Source organism: Lemur catta, chromosome 1 (genome assembly GCF_020740605.2).
Source record: "Lemur catta isolate mLemCat1 chromosome 1, mLemCat1.pri, whole genome shotgun sequence".
NCBI lineage: Eukaryota > Metazoa > Chordata > Mammalia > Primates > Lemuridae > Lemur > Lemur catta.
Genome location: NC_059128.1, coordinates 161990002 through 162008867, shown reverse-complemented (window position 1 = coordinate 162008867; position 18866 = coordinate 161990002). Strand labels below are relative to the sequence as shown.

Below are 18866 nucleotides of genomic sequence, written 5' to 3'. Positions count from 1 at the left end.
CTTTAAAACATCACTTAGTCTAAGAAACAAGGGCTGCTTTATACGCTTGGGAAGGTGCTTCTGAAATGCTACAACCCTGATGTGTGTTAATCAATCCTCAGCCCTGAGATGATTTAAACCCTTTAAAGGCATATTATGTTCTTTTAAAAAGCTTTAGGCAATTTCTTACTCACAAGATAGATAGAGAGCTAAGAATAAAGACCATATAGGCAAGACTTGAAAGAAAGCAATTAACTTCTCATACTTGGCCTTCTTTGATAAAACAAACCAATATCTCTACTTTAGATCTATTACACTTTAAAGATCAGGTATGTAAATAATTAGATTCAGATCACTCTTTTAATATTCTATAACATAGGTTAAAGAATTAACAGATGAATCATTTTAAAACTGAAGACAGAATTTAGAGACTAGGTGTAATGAGAATCAAATAAGAGTCAAATGAAAATTTTCATTATAGTATATTTAGCAACTAACCAAGTAGTAGTTTTCCTGTGCAAAAGTCAAATAGCTATTTAAAGAATTATCTAAACTAATTTTCCACTATTGTTAAGTAGATTGTTCTTCAGAAATTGTTCTATTCCTGACTGATCTCATCTATGAACAAGCTGGTAGACTGAGCTCAGAATTTGGGACAAACAATGAAATCTAGTGGTGGATTGCTGCCCAAGCATTCACAAGTATTGAAAAATGAAATACACCCCTATGAACCTCTTTGCGTGAAATGATACAGTTGAACTTTTTAAAGTCTGTAAATTCTTCAGACTTCTTCAATTTTACACTTAAATATTTATTGCCTAATTACACTTCTGCCTGCTTCCTTTTTTCATTTGTAATTTTATGAACTTTTAGTAATTAACCAGAGGACTAAAAAGGAAAAAAGATGGAAGTAACAGAAACATAAATTGATCAAATTAGGCAAAAATATTGTCCAACTAATTTTTAAAATTACAGTATTGAATTATCTGGATTGCATTTATCTCGTTTCCACATAAAATCACCACTTGCTAACATGATAGTAAATCTTTCTCCTGTGTTCAGAGAGAAAAGCAGATCTTATTATTATGACTTGGTTGACAACTCATCTTCTTCCGCTTGCTCGGTGCATATAGAAATAGACACGTAACAATTTATTCCTCCCTGGGTTTTCTGATCTCAACAGAAGTAATCACAGGAGCAGAAAAGCTTACTCACCATCTCCTTCTGGCTGTATTAAAATGAATTCTTAGGTCAGAAATACTCATATTAAAATAGAAAACAAAAGCCCATTCAAGAAACAAAACTCTTTGTTTTTTACTTTTTTAATATTCTACACTGGCCATCCACAACTCCCAGGCCGAGGACCAATATTGGTCCATCAGTGGCATGTTAGGAACCGGGTGAGTGGCAGCAAGCTAGAGGAGCTTCAGCTGTATTTACAGCCGCTCCCCATCATTCGTCATCCCCCCTACCCCCAGTCCATGGAAAAATTGTCTTTCATGAAACCGGTCCCTGGTGCCAAAAAGGTTGGAGACTGCTGTTCTACACCATTATGTTCCCCTCCATTAGGGTGATTAATTAGAAATGACCTATTTTATGACATTCAGAAATTGAAATATTACTGCAGTATTAAGCCAAACAAGATAAAGCTAAACATTATTAAAATTTTCCAAAACCTTTGTTCTCTTTCCTAACTACCATTAAAAGTTTCCAATATTATTTATGCAATAGTACTTACCTTTCCATATATTGGTAAGTACCAAGAAAAATACCAAGAATGTTTTATTTACATTCTTGCAAACTTTGCTTTCTGACTTTCTACTTTCTCCTCCATCACTTTATAGCTAACAGCTCTTCCACAAAATCACGCAGTCCATTAAAAGTTTCTTCCTTTCTTTTATAAGGAGCCAAGAATGCATTATTACATTTTTCTATGTGAGGTAGGCTATTAAATAATAGCTTGTACACTAATTAAAGCAAATGTAATTGTGAGAACACACTGACATTGTTAAAGTAAATTACTCAATTTGTTAATAGTTTCATTTCAAGTGACCCTAATTGTATTAATTGTGATACCAGCAAATTAAATTGAAGAGCATTAAACACATTGTTCTAATATGTCCTAGAGGAACAAATTCTCCATTACATCAGCAGAGGGAAATAACGATTACATGCCCTCCTGACAAATAAAACTCGTACACATACATATACGCACATGCACACACAACGGATCAACAAAAAAGGTCTGCATATACTATGACTACTGTAATATTGGTAGCCTGGCATAATATGTACCATATAGAAGAAACTGAGCTTTCGAGGAATGGGGCGTGGCATGTACATTGTTCTCTGACGTCACTGTATCCTACTGTCATATCACTTGACAAAATCTGTTTTTGACGAGACATCTTTTAAAACCATCCATGTTTTTCCTTGTTACTGAATTTAAGAACTTCCAAGTCACTCTATTTTTTCAAACAATCTTTACCCTCAATAAACCTTCAATTTTCATCGATAATTTTATAGCCTAACTTACAGTTTTTCATCTATCTAAAGTGCCTTCTTCCTTGATATCTAGGGAAAATATTTTATTAAAGAGACTTCAAGACCTATCCAAATCAATATAGATCCAAATTATTATATAGAACTAATCACGGTACTAAGCTGGCTTACTGGCTGTGACTAAACAATGTTTCATTGAATTAATGCATTTATTAAACACATAAGAATTATTAAGAGATATGATAAAAGACCATATTACTATTTTTTTCAGAATTTAGAACATATATTAAAGGCACATTTAATATAAAATACACAACATTTTAGGCCATTAAGAATCACTGTAGGCTGGGTATGGTGACTTATATCTGTAATCCCAAAACTTTGGGAGGCCAAAGTGAGAGGACTGCTAGAGGTCAGGAGTTCAAGACCAGCATGGGCACACAGTAAGGCCCCCATCTCTACAAAAAATTTAAAAAATTAGCTGGGCATGGTGGTACACACTTGTAGTTGCAACTACTCGGGAGGGCTGTGGCAGGAGGATCACTAGAGCCCAGGAGTTTGAGGCTGCAGTGAGCTATGATCATGCCACTGCACTCCAGCCTGGACAACAGAATGAGACTTTGTCTCTTTAAAAAAAAACAAAAACAAAAGAATCACATGAAAAATCTGCTACTACCCTCACTATCCCTATCACTCTCAGACAGCAAGCAAACCTTTAGCCCTTACTGTTCCCATATCTCCTGTAGGACTCCCATCACCCATACTACTCTGTTCTATCTTCCTTGACTCCATCCCTTCTAAAATTTTCTACTCTGCCCTGTGCAAGCCCTCTTTAATTTTAACAAAACTTCCTTATATTCTCAACCCATCAATGAATTCTTCAACCATCAATCCATGCCTACTGTCTACCTGTCACATGCCCCTGACAAAATTCCTGTGTATTTCTCATTATGACTAAATCCTGGCTGGTGAATTCTGCTGGACATAATCATACAAATTTACATGCTGGAATCACCTATAAATATTATGTACAATCTCAACTTGACTCCAAAGTTATGTCTTATTTATCAACTCACTCTAATCTTTTTTGCTCCCTACAAATCTTCAAATGCTCCATCTTGTCATTCACTCTCAGCAAATAATGTCACTCTAATTTACCAAGAAAGAGATTAAATCATCAGTGATATCTCATTCAACTCTGCCATCAAACCGATGAACTTACTACACCATAACACTTATTTTCTCCTTCCCTCCTGTTAGTACAATGAAATGATGTCCTTCTTCCGTCTATAAAATCCCTCCATCTTTGCTCTACACTATATCTCCACCAAACTTCTAAGACCCCAGTCTCATATGTGGCCATTTCTCTTTTGAACTCTAACTTCTGACCACACTGAGATTCTTTACATTTAGCAGAGGGCAAGCTCACAGCACATACTCATTACTCAAATACCTGGCTAACAGCTACTCATCCTTCAGATTGTGGTTTAGATAGATATCAAACCTTTCCTGATCCACCATTACCACAGTTCAAGATGGATTCCCCACCAATGTAGTACCTTTCTTAGAGGAAAGGAAAGCACTTATTATTCTCTGTCTGAATTGGTCATTTACTTTTCTCTGCCTGGCATCCCCAAATCCTGGCTATTATCCATAAACAACATAGCATTCAGGACTACATTTATCTTTCTCAATGTTTTATTTCCAGCACCCGTAACAATGCCTAGTACATATAAGGCACTCAATATTTATTGAATGACAACAAAGAAATATTTAAAAGTGTTTTAAACTTAAGAAAAGCTGCCACCACTATAGGATGTTCATTCTACAACATTTTATATGCAAAATAAATACTTGCCATAAAACATGTTAATAAGTTTTAGAAATCAGGAATTAAAAACACTATCATCACAAAATTTTCCTTAAGAGCTATATATATTAAACATGTATATTAAATGTAAGCATACTACATGTAGTCTATGCTCCCAAATTATGGCCACATATTTGGAAAAGTAGTAATTTATTTCCTTACCTTTCCCTTGCCAAGTGACTATTGCTGTGGATTAATTAGCACATCATTACTTAACATTTATTTGCCAGAAAACTCTCTCCACTTGGTTCTAATGGAAATTGGGTTACGGGTCATAAGTAAAAGGAAACATGAAAAAAGTGAATTTTAAGAGAGACTTCAAAAGAGTAGAGGTCAACAAGACCAAAGAGGATCAAAGAGGACCACAGAGGAGTGTATACTAACTTCTGAAGCTCTAAAAGAAGAAAAACTCAAGTACTAGAATAATCAGGAACAATAAAACAGATTTTATACATTACAACTTAGGATAGGAAGTAGAATAGTAGATGGAGGAAAAAGATACATTCAGCAATTATTGATTAATACAAGTGGAGCTGCTCAAACTGGTAAAACATAGTTCATTTATTTGTTAGTTATTTACTGAGTGATGCCCATGAGCAGGTACTAGGCATACAAATGGTTCCAACATGGTTCATGCCCTTGTAAAGCTTACACTTGACTGGAAGACAAACAATAGACAAGAAAACAAATTAACATAGATATTATGTTGAGTGCTCTGAAGGAATAAATAACAATGTTAGAGAACATTGACATGTGGGAAGGCCCAGAGTCTAGAACTGGCTTAGCACATCTAAGCGAGGCTAAACAGGCAAGAAGACAACCATGCATATCATAGTAAAGAGTGTAGATTTTATTATTAGTGCAATGGGAAATCACTCAAGAGTTGTAAGCCAGGAAAGGAAGTAAAAAGATTTTTTTCTGCCTAAGATGGCTACAGCTAATTACACCAGGGCAGGGTTTAAACTGCTTCAGACAGCAACCTATATTTTGGCCAGATACCCAGATATCTTAAGCAGAACAAAACCATCTTTTACTCAAATCTAAATCCACCTCTACTACATGAAAAATAACATTAAAGATCACAATAGGACAGCATCATTTTATCATATCAACTTCAGTCAATTATTTTAAATTATCAATTTCTTCATCAATAAAGCCAGAATACTCCCTTCTAGTTCTAAAACTCTATGATATTATAATGGAAAGAAAGAAATATTTAGGATGAAACAAAATTATAGGAAGCAAAAAAGGATTTGGCAGGATTCTGAACATCTTGGATTTTTTTTTAAGTTGGTTGCTAAATATTTTAAAAATGACGGTAGAAAGAATGCTTTGAAATAGATATGTAAGAGGCAAAGATAGCTTGAACAATTATCTGAATCTTATAAAGGCTGTAAGTCAGAAGGTAAGTACTGTGGCATATAAAATTGAAGCTAAAAACTTTAATAGTATGTAACAGAATGCTATTCCCAAAAGAGACCTAATATTAATAGAAGAAAATTTCTCTCACCATCAGCAACATTCTAATCTCCCATAAGCTTGTGAAAGCAACTAGTCAATTCCAACAATATTATTCAATTAATAGGTTATGTTTCTACAAATTTTGGTATTGCTATTTTCAGTTCAAAATAAAATGATTACCTTTCCATTTAATTGATCATTAAAAGTTACATGTTAAGAACAAATAATCATGAATAGTCTAATAAATATTTTTTTGTTTTCATTATATGACAGGTAACTTGTCAGTTATTATTAACCTCTGATCAAAGATCTTGGAACTTAAGTTCGTACTTCATGTACATGAATAAACTTAATAGGGCACAGAGATAAGGTCACATTTTCTACACTTTTCTCTGTTTGATAAAAAACAAAACAAAACAAAAAAAAAACCTCAAGCACTTAAAAGTTTAATTCACGTGGCTAACATTTCCTAACACTTTACACGTATATATATCCAGATAGTTCTTTTTTTCTACTCTTACCTACTTTCCTAAACCACCCATGAAAATAAATGAATGCTATGCAGGTTTTTTTCTCTCCATTCCCATCACCTGACTATTTTACTAATAATTTCCAGAATTCTCTGAATCATTCAACACGACTATTTCTTTAGGAAGGTTAAAATTCAGAGTTGAGAAATTAGAGATGTTTTGTTTACTAGTAGAATCTACGACAGTAATTTAAAAAAAATTATACATGACTTCTACACACAAATAACTGATGTTAAGTGTAGTGTTCAACTACTTAGAAAATGAGTCATCCAATAGCTACAAATTCCTTAAAGATTGTGGCAGAAATGTATAAAAGGCTCTAAAATATTTGAAGAAACCCCATGGAAGACATATATCAAAATAAACAAACATACTAGAAAGGTGATGATTCTTCAAGTAAATAGGACAACCCTATTCAAATGCAACACATGTTTTTCTTGCAAAAAGGAAATCTAAAAAGATGAAATAGATGCTTTATATAAAATATTTACATATACAATGTACAAAACCCACTATGGTTATAACCTTTATGGCTTTGAAGAACTAGATATTTACATATCTTTCTTTCTGCATGTGCTTGTGCGTATGTGTGTTTTGTATATATTTTTAACAGTTGACAGCTGTTTTAGAGCATACAGAGATGCCAAGCTGAATGAGGGTCTTGATTACTTCAAGATTAGCTATCTAAAGTTTCTATTCATTTTAAGTGTTGTTAGTTGGAAGAGTCATTAGTCACTTCCTTGTCTCATAGAACATCAGCATACATTTACATTGTTAATGAACATTTGGGGTAAATGAATTAATGGCACTTTTAAACATCAATTCAGTCCTAATAACTTAGTATGTCACAGAAATGTTAGGCTAGGATATAAACGAAAAGCCTTTTCAGTAAAGGTAACTACTCATTCCTGCAAACAATAAAGGATAAAATTAATTTAAAATGTCTTTTTAACCAGGTTAAAAAAAAAAAAAGATCCTCAATATTTAATGAAGTAGACCAAAGAAAAATACGCACTTAAAAAATAAACAACAACAAACTATGTTCTCAAATAAGCATATAAAGCAGAAATAGTATGAAAACTTTTGGTGAAACTACTTTATATGCTTGTAACACAAATACATATTCACTTTTAAAACACAAAAGTACTTGCAAAACAATTTGACTTATTTAATTGAGTGCCTCTTATAAGTATTACATTTAGGAAAAGATATCGCCGGGAAAGGTATCATGCTTACCACTGAGATATTAAAATACTGAAATTGAAATGAACACTATTAATTTTAATGTATCAAAATCTTAAACAGCAGTCTTGTTGAGTCCTTACATAACAACAAATGAAAAATAAAATCACAAAAATAAGCTGTAGGACAAATTCTCCTATTTTCATTAAAAATAACAATGGCATTTATATGATGTAGAAGTTATTAAAGACATACAAAAAAACATAAACACACTCCATAAAGAGCTTGTGTTCTAAAGAAACAGTCACTTTAAGTATTATTTTTTAAAATTCTCAAAACATGAGTTAATAAGCAGACCTTGACATCCATAGACAGAAAAAAATAATTTCATTTGAATTATAAAAAACACACCTGAATTTTGACTAATTTATGATGTTTTAAAATAGATCTTATAATCCTAATACATGCATTTTGTGAGTGAAAAGTTACAAGTAGACACTGAGTCAATGAACCTTATCATATATTTAGTGAATTACTTAAAAATAAGGATAAGGCTTCAAGAATTCTCGCAAACTCCTTGCTTCCTTCTAAAAAACTGTATTACTACTATCATTAAGTAAACATTGAGAAAATAATACAGATTCAGATGCATACACATTTGATAAATTTTTATAGCACAGAACCTGAATATAGTTTACATTTTAACAGTCTGCCACTTAATTTCAATGCATAGATCTTTAAAAATATCATACAAATTTTAATTATTTTATTAAAAAAAGATGATGAATTAGGTAAGTATTTTATCATGGAATAATCTCGACCTGCTGGAGGGCAAAAAAAACCCTGCAAATCAACACCAAAAGGTTAAGATTCTTTAAAAGATGTTTGACAAAGGCCACTTTGCATTTTAACATTCTTATGCTGAAGTCATTGTTTAGTTTATGATTTTTTTTAAAGAATGACAGTGCATTAAACATTTGGCTAATACTTCTGTCAATAACTGAAAGCTGACTTTTTGTAGTATTCATTAGTGTCACGAGTGCTCTATACATATCCAGAGAAATGTTCTTAAAGTTGTCTTTCTCAGTTTCATCAAGAGAATTACACATATAAGGCAGACAGAGGGCTAACTGGTGCCCCTCTGCTAGGTTTCCCAGTACCCTCAGAGAGCAGCTACAAACAAAACTCACCTCCAGACTTGTTAGCGTAACTGGACAAAGGGTCAATGCCCACTTCTTGTTCTTCTGGCTGCAGAGGATGTCTAGTTTCAGATAAGGAATGATACATGGTGGGAACTGGACGATGTCGCCAAAAGTACCTGGAGGGTGAGAAAAATAATAATTTTTTTTTCTTTCTGCTATGACTGGGAATAAATACAAGACTGAAAATGATTAAATGAGCATTACAGACATTTACACGTTTTCCACAGGCTCCGGGGACTGTTACTACACATTGGTAGGCTTATGCAAAGGAGTGAAAAGGTAGCACAATATTTCTGTTTCAGCAATTTCTCCAAAAATCTGGACTTCATTTATAGTCTTTATCTCAATGTTGAATCATATTTATTTTCAACAAACTTTGCACAAAAAGCTGTACTATGACTTAAGGAAATTATTCTCCCATTTATAGCATCCTTTTGTTTTACAGCCAAAATAATACACATTCACAATAGAAACTTCCAAAAATATGAAAATATAGCAAATTAAAATTACTCATAATTGTAGTAGCTAGAAATACCACTCTTTAACATTTCAGCGTATTACACACATCCTTCCTGTGTTTGTTCTGAGGATTTAAAATGTATATGTTTTTAATGTGATCCATCATGTTAAACTTAACTGATTATGTAATCTACTTTCAACCGAGTGTCCTTCCAAGTTATGAAAAAAAAGTGCCTATATTATCATTTCCAATGGATCCTTAGCATTCTATTATATAACCAGCACAATTTATGTAACCAATTCCTTATTAGTAAACAATTAGGATGCTTTCAGTTGTTCAACACTGTATACAGCAAATGATTATCTTTTAGCAGTGTCATATCCATGATTATTTCCTTAGAATAAATTCATATATGTGCAATTGCTAGACTAAAACATACATTTAAAAAATAAGATCATGTGATAAGTTTGGCAAATTGTACTCTAGAAAGGTCTGTACATAACAGAACAATTCATTTCTCCTGGATTCTCAGTAAATGGATAGTTCCTGTTTTTTGTTTTGAACCAATGTGACAGTCAAATTTATATTGCATTTGCTTTATAATTAGTGAGATTACTGAAGACTTCATATATTTCTCTAAAATTTTTTATTATATTTTATAAATGGAGTTTATTGTTATGATTGTGTTCATGATTTGTAAGCATGCTTTAAATATCATGCATATTAAAACTTGGTTGTATGATACATATATTTTTCTTGAAGTATGTCCACCTTTAAGTTGTATGGCATTTTTGTGACGTAAGTAACTTTTTCATTTTTTATGCACTCAAATATATCTGTATCACTATTATTGAAAACCGCCCTTTAAACAAATCAATAACAGGGTGCAATGCAAGAACTCTGGTAAGAGCCTAGCTAAAAATAAGGCACATGCCTAGCTAAAAGTAATGATAATTAGCCACTGTCCCCCTGTTTGCTTCTCTATAATTGCAACTCTGGAGCCCCATAGCTGGTGGTCATAAAGATTCTTAAGTTTCTCCATAGATAAGATGTCACCTTTCTGAAAGCAAGGGGTAGTTTCTGAGATATCTTCCAGGTCCCGAGTTCCACTGAAATGGCTGACCCACCCAGACCAGTGGCCCATACCAAGGAACTGACTCAACTGGTCTTGTGACCCCACCCAAGAACCTGGTCAGCAAAGAAGACAATTTCTACAACCCACTGGTTCCTCCCTGAACCCAGCCAATGAACAGACTCAACTGCCTACACCAAACTGTCTTTAAAAACCCTGTCTCCCAAATTCTCTGGGAAGTGAATTTGAGAAATTTCTCCCATCTTCCCGCTTGGTGCTATGCAGAATAAACTCTTTCACTGCCATAAACACTGCTGTCTCAGCATACTGGCTTCCTCTTGGGCAGCAGGCAAATGAACCTGGTTGGGTGGCAACAACATAGTTTATGCCTCTGGTGTTATGCTTATAACAAGATTATATAAATAATAATTTTGAAGGTTTTTTCCCCTTCATTCCTATTTCTATAAATTATTCCAAATTAAACAAAATTTTTTAAATTAAATGATTTTGAGGCCAGATGCAGTGGCTCATGCTTGTAATCCTAGCACTTTGGGAGGCCAAGGTGGGAGGATCGCTTGAACTCAGGAGTTGGAGACCAGCCTGAGCAAGAGTGAGACCCCATCACTATGAAAAAAAAAAAAAATTGAAAAGTTAGCTGAGGGTGGTGGTATGCACCTGTAGTCCCAGTTACTTGGGAGGTTGAAGCAGGAGGATTGCTTGGGCCCAGGAGTGTGAGGTTGTAATGAGCTATGATGACACTACGGCACTCTATCCCAGGCAGCAGTGAGACTTCTCTTTTGAAAGGGAAGGAAGGGAAGGAAGGGAGGAAGGAAAGAAGGAAGGAAGGAAAGGAGAAGAAAAGAAAAGAAAGAAAGAAAAGAAAAAGAAAGGAGAAAGAGAAAAAGAAAGAGAAAGAAAAGAAAAAAGAAAATTATTTTGAACTTCCAAGATTAACTACTTGGAAATTTTCTATGTCCATAAGGTACATATTAATTTACCAAATCAGGATTCTTCCAAAAAATAAACCAGGTTCACCAATTTTCATTCAAAATAATGTAAAGTACCATAATATTTTAAATTTCAAGAGCAATGGGGACATGAAAGAAAGAAAATGAGGAAAGACAAGTGGGAAAAACAAGTCAAATCAAAATGAATACTTAATTTTATAGTATATGGTCTCCACCTATGGAGGAAAGGTTCCAGAGATGCCCACGAATACACAAATCCTTGATCAGCTTTTCCTACCTCTTCCCAGCCCAAAATAACCCTCACCTTGTAAAATACTCATGTACCTTTTCTGATTTTTATCAAAGTCTCCAACCCCTCCCCTCCTGCCATCACAGTCAGATGTTAATAAATCCTATCCCTCTGGGACTGTTGCTAAAACAGAAGCAGAGGGTTAGGGAAAACAGAAAACTTTTGTAGCTAATATGTAACAAGAATTTCTAAAGCTATAAATCCTAAATCCATAATTCTAGACACTTGTCAGTATTTGTTTCTTATGTGGACAAATCAATAAACATATACTGAGCACTTATTATATAGAAGAAACTCTGGGGAACATAACCTAGTAGAGGATACCAAAATGTAGAAGATCAGTTATGGTATAAAAAATAATCTGATAAATTCTGCACAAGTAAATGAAGAGATTAAGAAATAAAGTCCTCTACTTTGAAGCAGTAAGGGTCAACAAATTCAAATGTCTAATTGGGGATGGGGGGCATTATTAATTATAATACAAGCAAGAAAGACACACCAAAAACTACTCTCAGTGCTTCATGGACACACATCATTTCATCCTCCCTACAACATAAAGATGTATCTTCATCATCCTTATTTTCATTTTACCAAAGAGAAAACCGAGGTATAGAGAGAGATCAAGTATTCTGTCTAGAGTCACACGACTAATAAGCACTGAAGCCATAATCTGAACTGGCTCCAGAGCTCACATTCTTTCACCTACATTACATTTGGCTCTCAATAAGTCAATGTGATAAAAAGGGCAGGTATAGAACAAGGGGTATAAAAGGATGGGGCCTATGATTAATTAGAACACCCCTTATTAGACTTCAGCTTTTCCAAGATAAGATAGAAATCCAGAATTTTATGTGAAATCTCCTTATTTGTACGTGTTGCAAATAATTCAAATTTAAAAAAAATACTGTGTGGAACAGATTAAACACATTTTAGAATTGTATTTAGCCAACAGGCAATTATTTTAATGTACAATTTACATTCTCTATATATTTTGTTATACTCTTAAAAATATGAAAGTAAGCCAGGCACCGTGGCTCGTGCCTATAATCCCAGCTGCTGAGGAAGCTGAGGTGCTAGGATGTCTTGAGGCCAGGAGATCAAGACTAGGCTGGGTGATATAGCAAGACCCTATCTCTTACAAAAGTAAAACAAAAAATAAACATTTGAGAATGTCTATTCTAAGCTAACTGCTAGATTTCCTTAAATTTTCTTTAATGTCTTAAACCATGTTTTCATCATTTCATTAGCTTAATTTCTTATTTTTACAGTATACTTCCACTGTCACAAGCTTCATATCTAAAATGTATTAATACAAATAAATGGATTTTATGTATTTTAAACTTTATGAAAAATAGGCAAGTGACAAGCAAGTTGATATTAAAGTTTATTTTAAAAAAGGAACATCAAAAAATCAGTTTTTATATAGCTAAACTAAGATACAACATAATGATGTTCATATATTCATCTAGGGACCTAAAAAATATATCAGGTCTTTTTGACTTCTTAAAGAAAGTTAAGTTCAAGAGGTCATTCAGTGAATTTAGTTTTAATTATAATTCTTTAGAACTTAACAAGTCAATGGTAATACCAACAACCAGAATAAAACATTAATCAAATACTCCAGTCTACAAGTATTCTATATAATCAGGCATCTACTATTAAATATATCCTAATTTATTATGCCTATAGATTGAAACAGAGTCACTAACATGCTTTTATAATTAAACAATGCAAACCTGCTGACTAGTAATAATGAGTCATTTTCAAACAATCTGTTGAAGAAAAAGTGTGGATAATGTTCTTAGTTTTCTTTTAATTATGGATTTAAATAATCAGCTAACTTGAACGTAACTTATTAGGAAGCTGCTGCTTTGGGGTTTTTTTTGTTTTAAATATAAAGAGCTATTTTTGCTTTCTAGAATCTAAAAACATGCCTAAAAGTGTGTTGGTTTACTGCTATTGTGATATTGTGATTATCTCATGTAATCACAATATAATGTTGCTTTTGAATATGAAATAATTTTCTTAAGAATTTCCCAATTTGTGTTTCATAAATACACTGAGAAAATACTTGATTAATACACAAAGCAGAATATCAAAAGTCTTTAACAAACATGTCTATATTTATTTTAATCATTATTATGAACACATACTGCCATCTGATCTTTGACAAAGTAGACGGCACTGTACACTGGGGAAAAGAATCCCTATATTCAATAAATGGTACTGGGAAAACTGGATAGCCACATGTAGCAAATTGAAACAGGATCTATATCTGTCACCACTCACAAAAATTAATTCAAGATGGATCAAAGGCTTAAATCTAAGATGCGAAACCATAAGAATTCTAGAAGAAAATGTTGGAAAAACTCTTCTAGATATAGGCCTAGGCAAAGAATTTATGAAGAAGACCCCCAAGGAGAATCACAGCAACAACAAAAATAAATAAATGGGACTTGATTAAATTAAAAAGCTTCTGTACAGCCAGGGAAACAATAAACAGAGTAAATAGACAACCTATAGAACAGGGAAAAATATTTACATGCTATACATCCAATAAAGGGCTAATAACCAGAATCTAAAAAGAACTCAAGCAAATCAGCAAGAAAAATATCAAACAACCCCATTAAAAAGCGGGCAAAAGACATGAACAGAAACTACTAATGGCTAATAAACATATGAAAAAAGGCCGGGCACAGTGGCTCACGCCTGTAATCCTAGCACTCTGGGAGGCCGAAGCGGGTGGATCGCTCAAGGTCAGGAGTTCGAGACCAGCCTGAGCAAGAGCGAGACCCCGTCTCTACTAAAAAACTAGAAAGAAATTATCTGGGCAACTAAAATATATATAGCAAAAATTAGCCGGGCATAGTGGCGCATGCCTGTAGTCCCAGCTACTCGGGAGGCTGAGGCAGTAGGATCGCTTAAGCCCAGGAGTTTGAGGTTGGTGTGAGCTAGGCTGATGCCATGGCACTCACTCTAGCCCAGGCAAAAAAGTGAGACACTGTCTCCAAAAAAAAAAAAAAATATGAAAAAAAATGCTCAGTATCACTAATCACCAGAGAAATGAAAATCAAAACCACAATGAGATGTCGTCTAACCCCAGTGAGAATGGCTTTTATCAACAGGTCCCAAAACAATAAATGCTGGCGTGGATGTGTTGGTGGGACTTCAAATTAGTGCAACCTCTATGGAAAATAGCATAGAGATTCCTCAAAGAATTAAAAATAGACCTACTGTTTGATCCAGCAATCCCACAACTGGGTACTTACCCAAAAGGGAAAAAGTCATTTTATCAAAAAGACACCTGCAGTAGAATGTTTATGGAAGCACAATTCACAATTGCAAAGATGTGGAATCAACCCAAGTGTCCACCAATTCATGAGTAGATTAATAAAATGTATTATATGTATACCATGGAGTACTACTCAGCCATAAAATAAATGAATTTTGCAACAATCTGGATGGAACTGGAGACCACTCTCATAAGTGAAATATCTAAAGAACGGAAAAATAAACACCACATGTATTCATTATTAAACTGGAACTAAGCAATCAGCACTCATGTATGCAGATGGAAGTATTATAAAGCTCAACAGAAATCATGCAGGTGGGAGCGAGGAGAAGGGGATGAGAGAAATCTTACAATGTACATTATCTGGGTGATGGGCATACTTATAACTGTGACTAAAGCACTACAAAAGCAATCCATGTAAACAAAACATTTGTACTCCTGTAATATTCTGAAATAAAAAGAAAACTTATAATGGTCCATTACATTTTAAATTTGTATTACCAACTCCAACTTCTATACTTAATATGTCTTAATCTTCTCTGCATAGAAGCTGAATATATAGAGAGAAATATATACCAAGATCAAAAATATGTGTCTTATTAAATGACTACTTAAATCCATAACTGAGAGATCTTAGTTCTCTTTAATCATGCCTACGTGTCCCTAGAATTTTCCTGATAAAAATGATACCCAAAGATTTTTAAAAAATAAATAAAAAGAATCTCATTTTCTAATTCAGAAAGCACTGCAATATACCTTCCAAGACCTGGGAAACACGCTATCCTTCCTTTGCCATACTAATTATAGATAACAATTTTTCCTGCTTCACATAAACTCACAATTTAGAAAACTTAAAACTAATTTTACAATATGGTTTTACTTCTCTCCTGGTCACAGGAGTTGACAAATTAGGCTAAAATTCCCATTTAAAATCCAAGGCTAACCTTAAGGACAGCTGTACTGGTTCCATAAGTCTTCTTCCAGCATTAAATCTTAATTAAGATAAAAGTGATCTGTCTGAAAGAAGGGAAGTCTTGTGCAAATAGTTAATAGTTAATAACAGAGTAAGAGTTTAGCACTAAAGCTTAGAACAGTTTCAAAGTACATTAAAATTTTCAAAACAATATTTTCCATGTAAACTAAAGCAATACAAGCAGTCTCTAAGTGAAAATTTCAAGTTATTAGCATTGTACAGATAAGTTAGTTGAATAACATTTTTTCTCTTAAAATGGCATCACATAAACAGAACCTCTAGAAAAAGAGTTTATTCCCTCTGAATATGAAGTTCTATGTATTTCAGCTTATATTCATTCCTTCACTGTTTCTAATACTTAGGCATACAATTAGCATTCTGAATTGCGTCATTCTAAAGACATCCATATTCAGAAAAGCTCATATAAGCATACTTCATTCATTTAAATTTCTGACTGATGGCAAACTTAAAAGTCAAACACTGAAATGACAGAGTAGTATTACTTTACATAAAGATTTCTCCTATAAGAAAAGCATATCAAAGAGCTTAAATGGAGTACTTTCAGAGTTCGATTATAAAAGGGAGGGAGGATACAGCATGAATAAGTATGTCTTATAGATAGTATGTATTTACCATGATGGATATTTAACCTGCAATATGACATCTTGGCTATAAAAGCAAGTTTCCTTTATAGAAGCTACATGTTCATAATTAAGAGACAGGGTAACTGAACATTATCTATAGAATTGGTAGAAAATTTTTTTTGATTTAGAAATGTTGGTAGCTAACGGTAAATTTGACAGTTGAAAATAATGATGTTCTAAAGTCTTAATTACAAGAGAGAAAAGAAGGAAAGAAGAAAGGAAAGTAAGGAAAAAGAGAAAGAAAACAAAGAATAAGAAACAATAAAGTTCCTTTTTTAAATTCTGCCAATCTTTAATGCAAGAGGGTTACATTGGACTTTAAATAAGTTAATTAAGTATTAAAATCAATCATCTGAAAGTCTTAATATTTAATATTGTTAGATTGTGTATCAAACCAGTTTTATTATTTATTTACTCCAAACCTTTCCAGAATATTCATTTGACTACAGGGGGTCTGTATCTCACAAGATAAATGCATTTACAATGCCAAATAAATTATATATAAAACACATTTGTCTTAATACATGTCATTCAATATTAAATATCACCCATTGCTAAAATCCTAAGACCACTTAATTCATGTTTACCGGCCACACAATTTTACTATTCAAGTGTTGTCTAATAAATATATGTATCTAATAACTAGATATTCAAGTGTTGTCTAGGGCTACAATAGGGTCAACATAACAAGAACAATGAACAAAGGAAAATTAAAACAGATTTAATCCTTATAATTTTCATGCTATCAGAAAAAGATGTTTAGGGTAAACAATCCACTATAAATTAAAATAATAGATACTTATGCAATACACATAATGAGAAATATGCAGAATACATGAGAGGTTCACAGGTGGACTTAAATATTTTATATTATAAAATAAGAATGCTTTTGGTATTTCAATATTCAAATAGTATAAAGTCATAAGAAAGTGGCAGTTGTGACCACATAAACCAAGAGAAAATTGAGCATTTTAAAGAATCAAATTGTCTAATAAAAAGATTTCCATAACGTACCCTCATATGGTTTAAGAGTTCTCTTAAGCTCAGGATGCAGATATTGGGGAAGTAGCTCAACCTAGTGACCAAATCTTTTATTATTATACAGGTATATAAAATACTTTCAATTGTTATTGTCCCTATTTTACATAGATACCACCTTTAGCCTTTAAACTATTCAATCTGGTTTTCATAAAATCAAAGTTAATATAACATATAATTAGGAATTTAGAAAAAATTTAAAAAGAGAAAACAATAATTTGGCCAATTATATTAAACTGATGATACTAAGAATAAGAAAAGGAAATGGCTACTCTTTCCATAAGCATCAAATCAAATCAAATCAAACATTTTGTCAAAAAATGAATGAACAAAAAAAGTGTCTCCTTGGTGCAAGCCTGGGGAGGCCGAGGGTGTTTTTAGGATCATAAGACCAATTATGGGGAGATTTTTTTAAAAAGTCCACATGGATCTGATATGTATCCTTTGGTTTTTAATAAGTGGTAGGATTAAGAAACCTAAAGAAACTTTAGTACTTAAAGACAGCACTTTCAATTAAATAATAATAATAGCAACACATAGCACTTATTAGGAAATGCTGTTTAATGAGTTTTATACATAGTAACTCATTTAAACCTTAGGACAACTCTATGAAGCAGATACTATTACCCTTTTACAGATGAGGAAACCACAGACACATTATGTGACTTATTCAAGGTCACACATCTAATTACTGGCAAAAACCACCTCAAATGACTTAACAATGACTTCCTAAATGGCCTATCAAAAATTAAACCAGGAATTACAGGATAGTTTCCTTTATTGTTATATTAACTATGGTGTAATGTCACAGTATTCTAGTTTACTTTTCTCTAATTCAGTCTCTTTCAAAATCTGTGATATTAACAGGCTCCTAATAGTTACAAGGTATATGTATCTTGGACAGTAAATGCATATCTAGTGAGGAAAGAAAAAAACAAGCTGTGGATACAGGCATAATTCATATATGCTTCAGCAAAATTATAATTTATGAATAAGTCACACTGGATCTTTGGAATCACTATCAAATAGTCAAAACTATTTACGACTTAAATTCCCAAATGCTATAAATTCACATTACACCAGTCCCTTCAGTACCAAGTGACATCAAACTGAGCAAAGGTCAGCAGCTAAGAAGTATCACCTGGCCTTGGCTAGCCAAAATAGCTTACATAAAAACATTTACACTTGCCTCCCTTCCATTTTATTCAGACCTCTTTTCCTCCTGAGGAGGCCTTTCCTGTTTACTTTTCTAAATCCTATACATAATTCCAACACTCAACTTTTCTTTTAGGGACCAGTGCCAGAAGTAATTTCTCCCTGTTCTTCCACAGGAGTATTTCCCCACCCTGTAATATACCCCCCCGTAATGTACCCTGTACAACTAAAGTTGTAGGGACATACTTT

The 18866-nt window shown here is 33.2% G+C and overlaps 1 protein-coding gene across 2 annotated transcripts in view; it reads right to left on the bottom strand.

Moving 5' to 3' along the window:
* The window catches only part of TBC1D5 (TBC1 domain family member 5), a 538038-nt gene that overhangs the window by 306742 nt on the left and 212430 nt on the right, over positions 1–18866 (bottom strand). For both annotated transcript variants that reach the window (XM_045538232.1, XM_045538239.1), the window contains exon 4: positions 8715–8842. In XM_045538232.1, the coding sequence (XP_045394188.1) occupies positions 8715–8811 (97 nt within the window). In that variant the 5' untranslated portion in view covers positions 8812–8842. The remainder of the gene's footprint in view (positions 1–8714; positions 8843–18866) is intronic.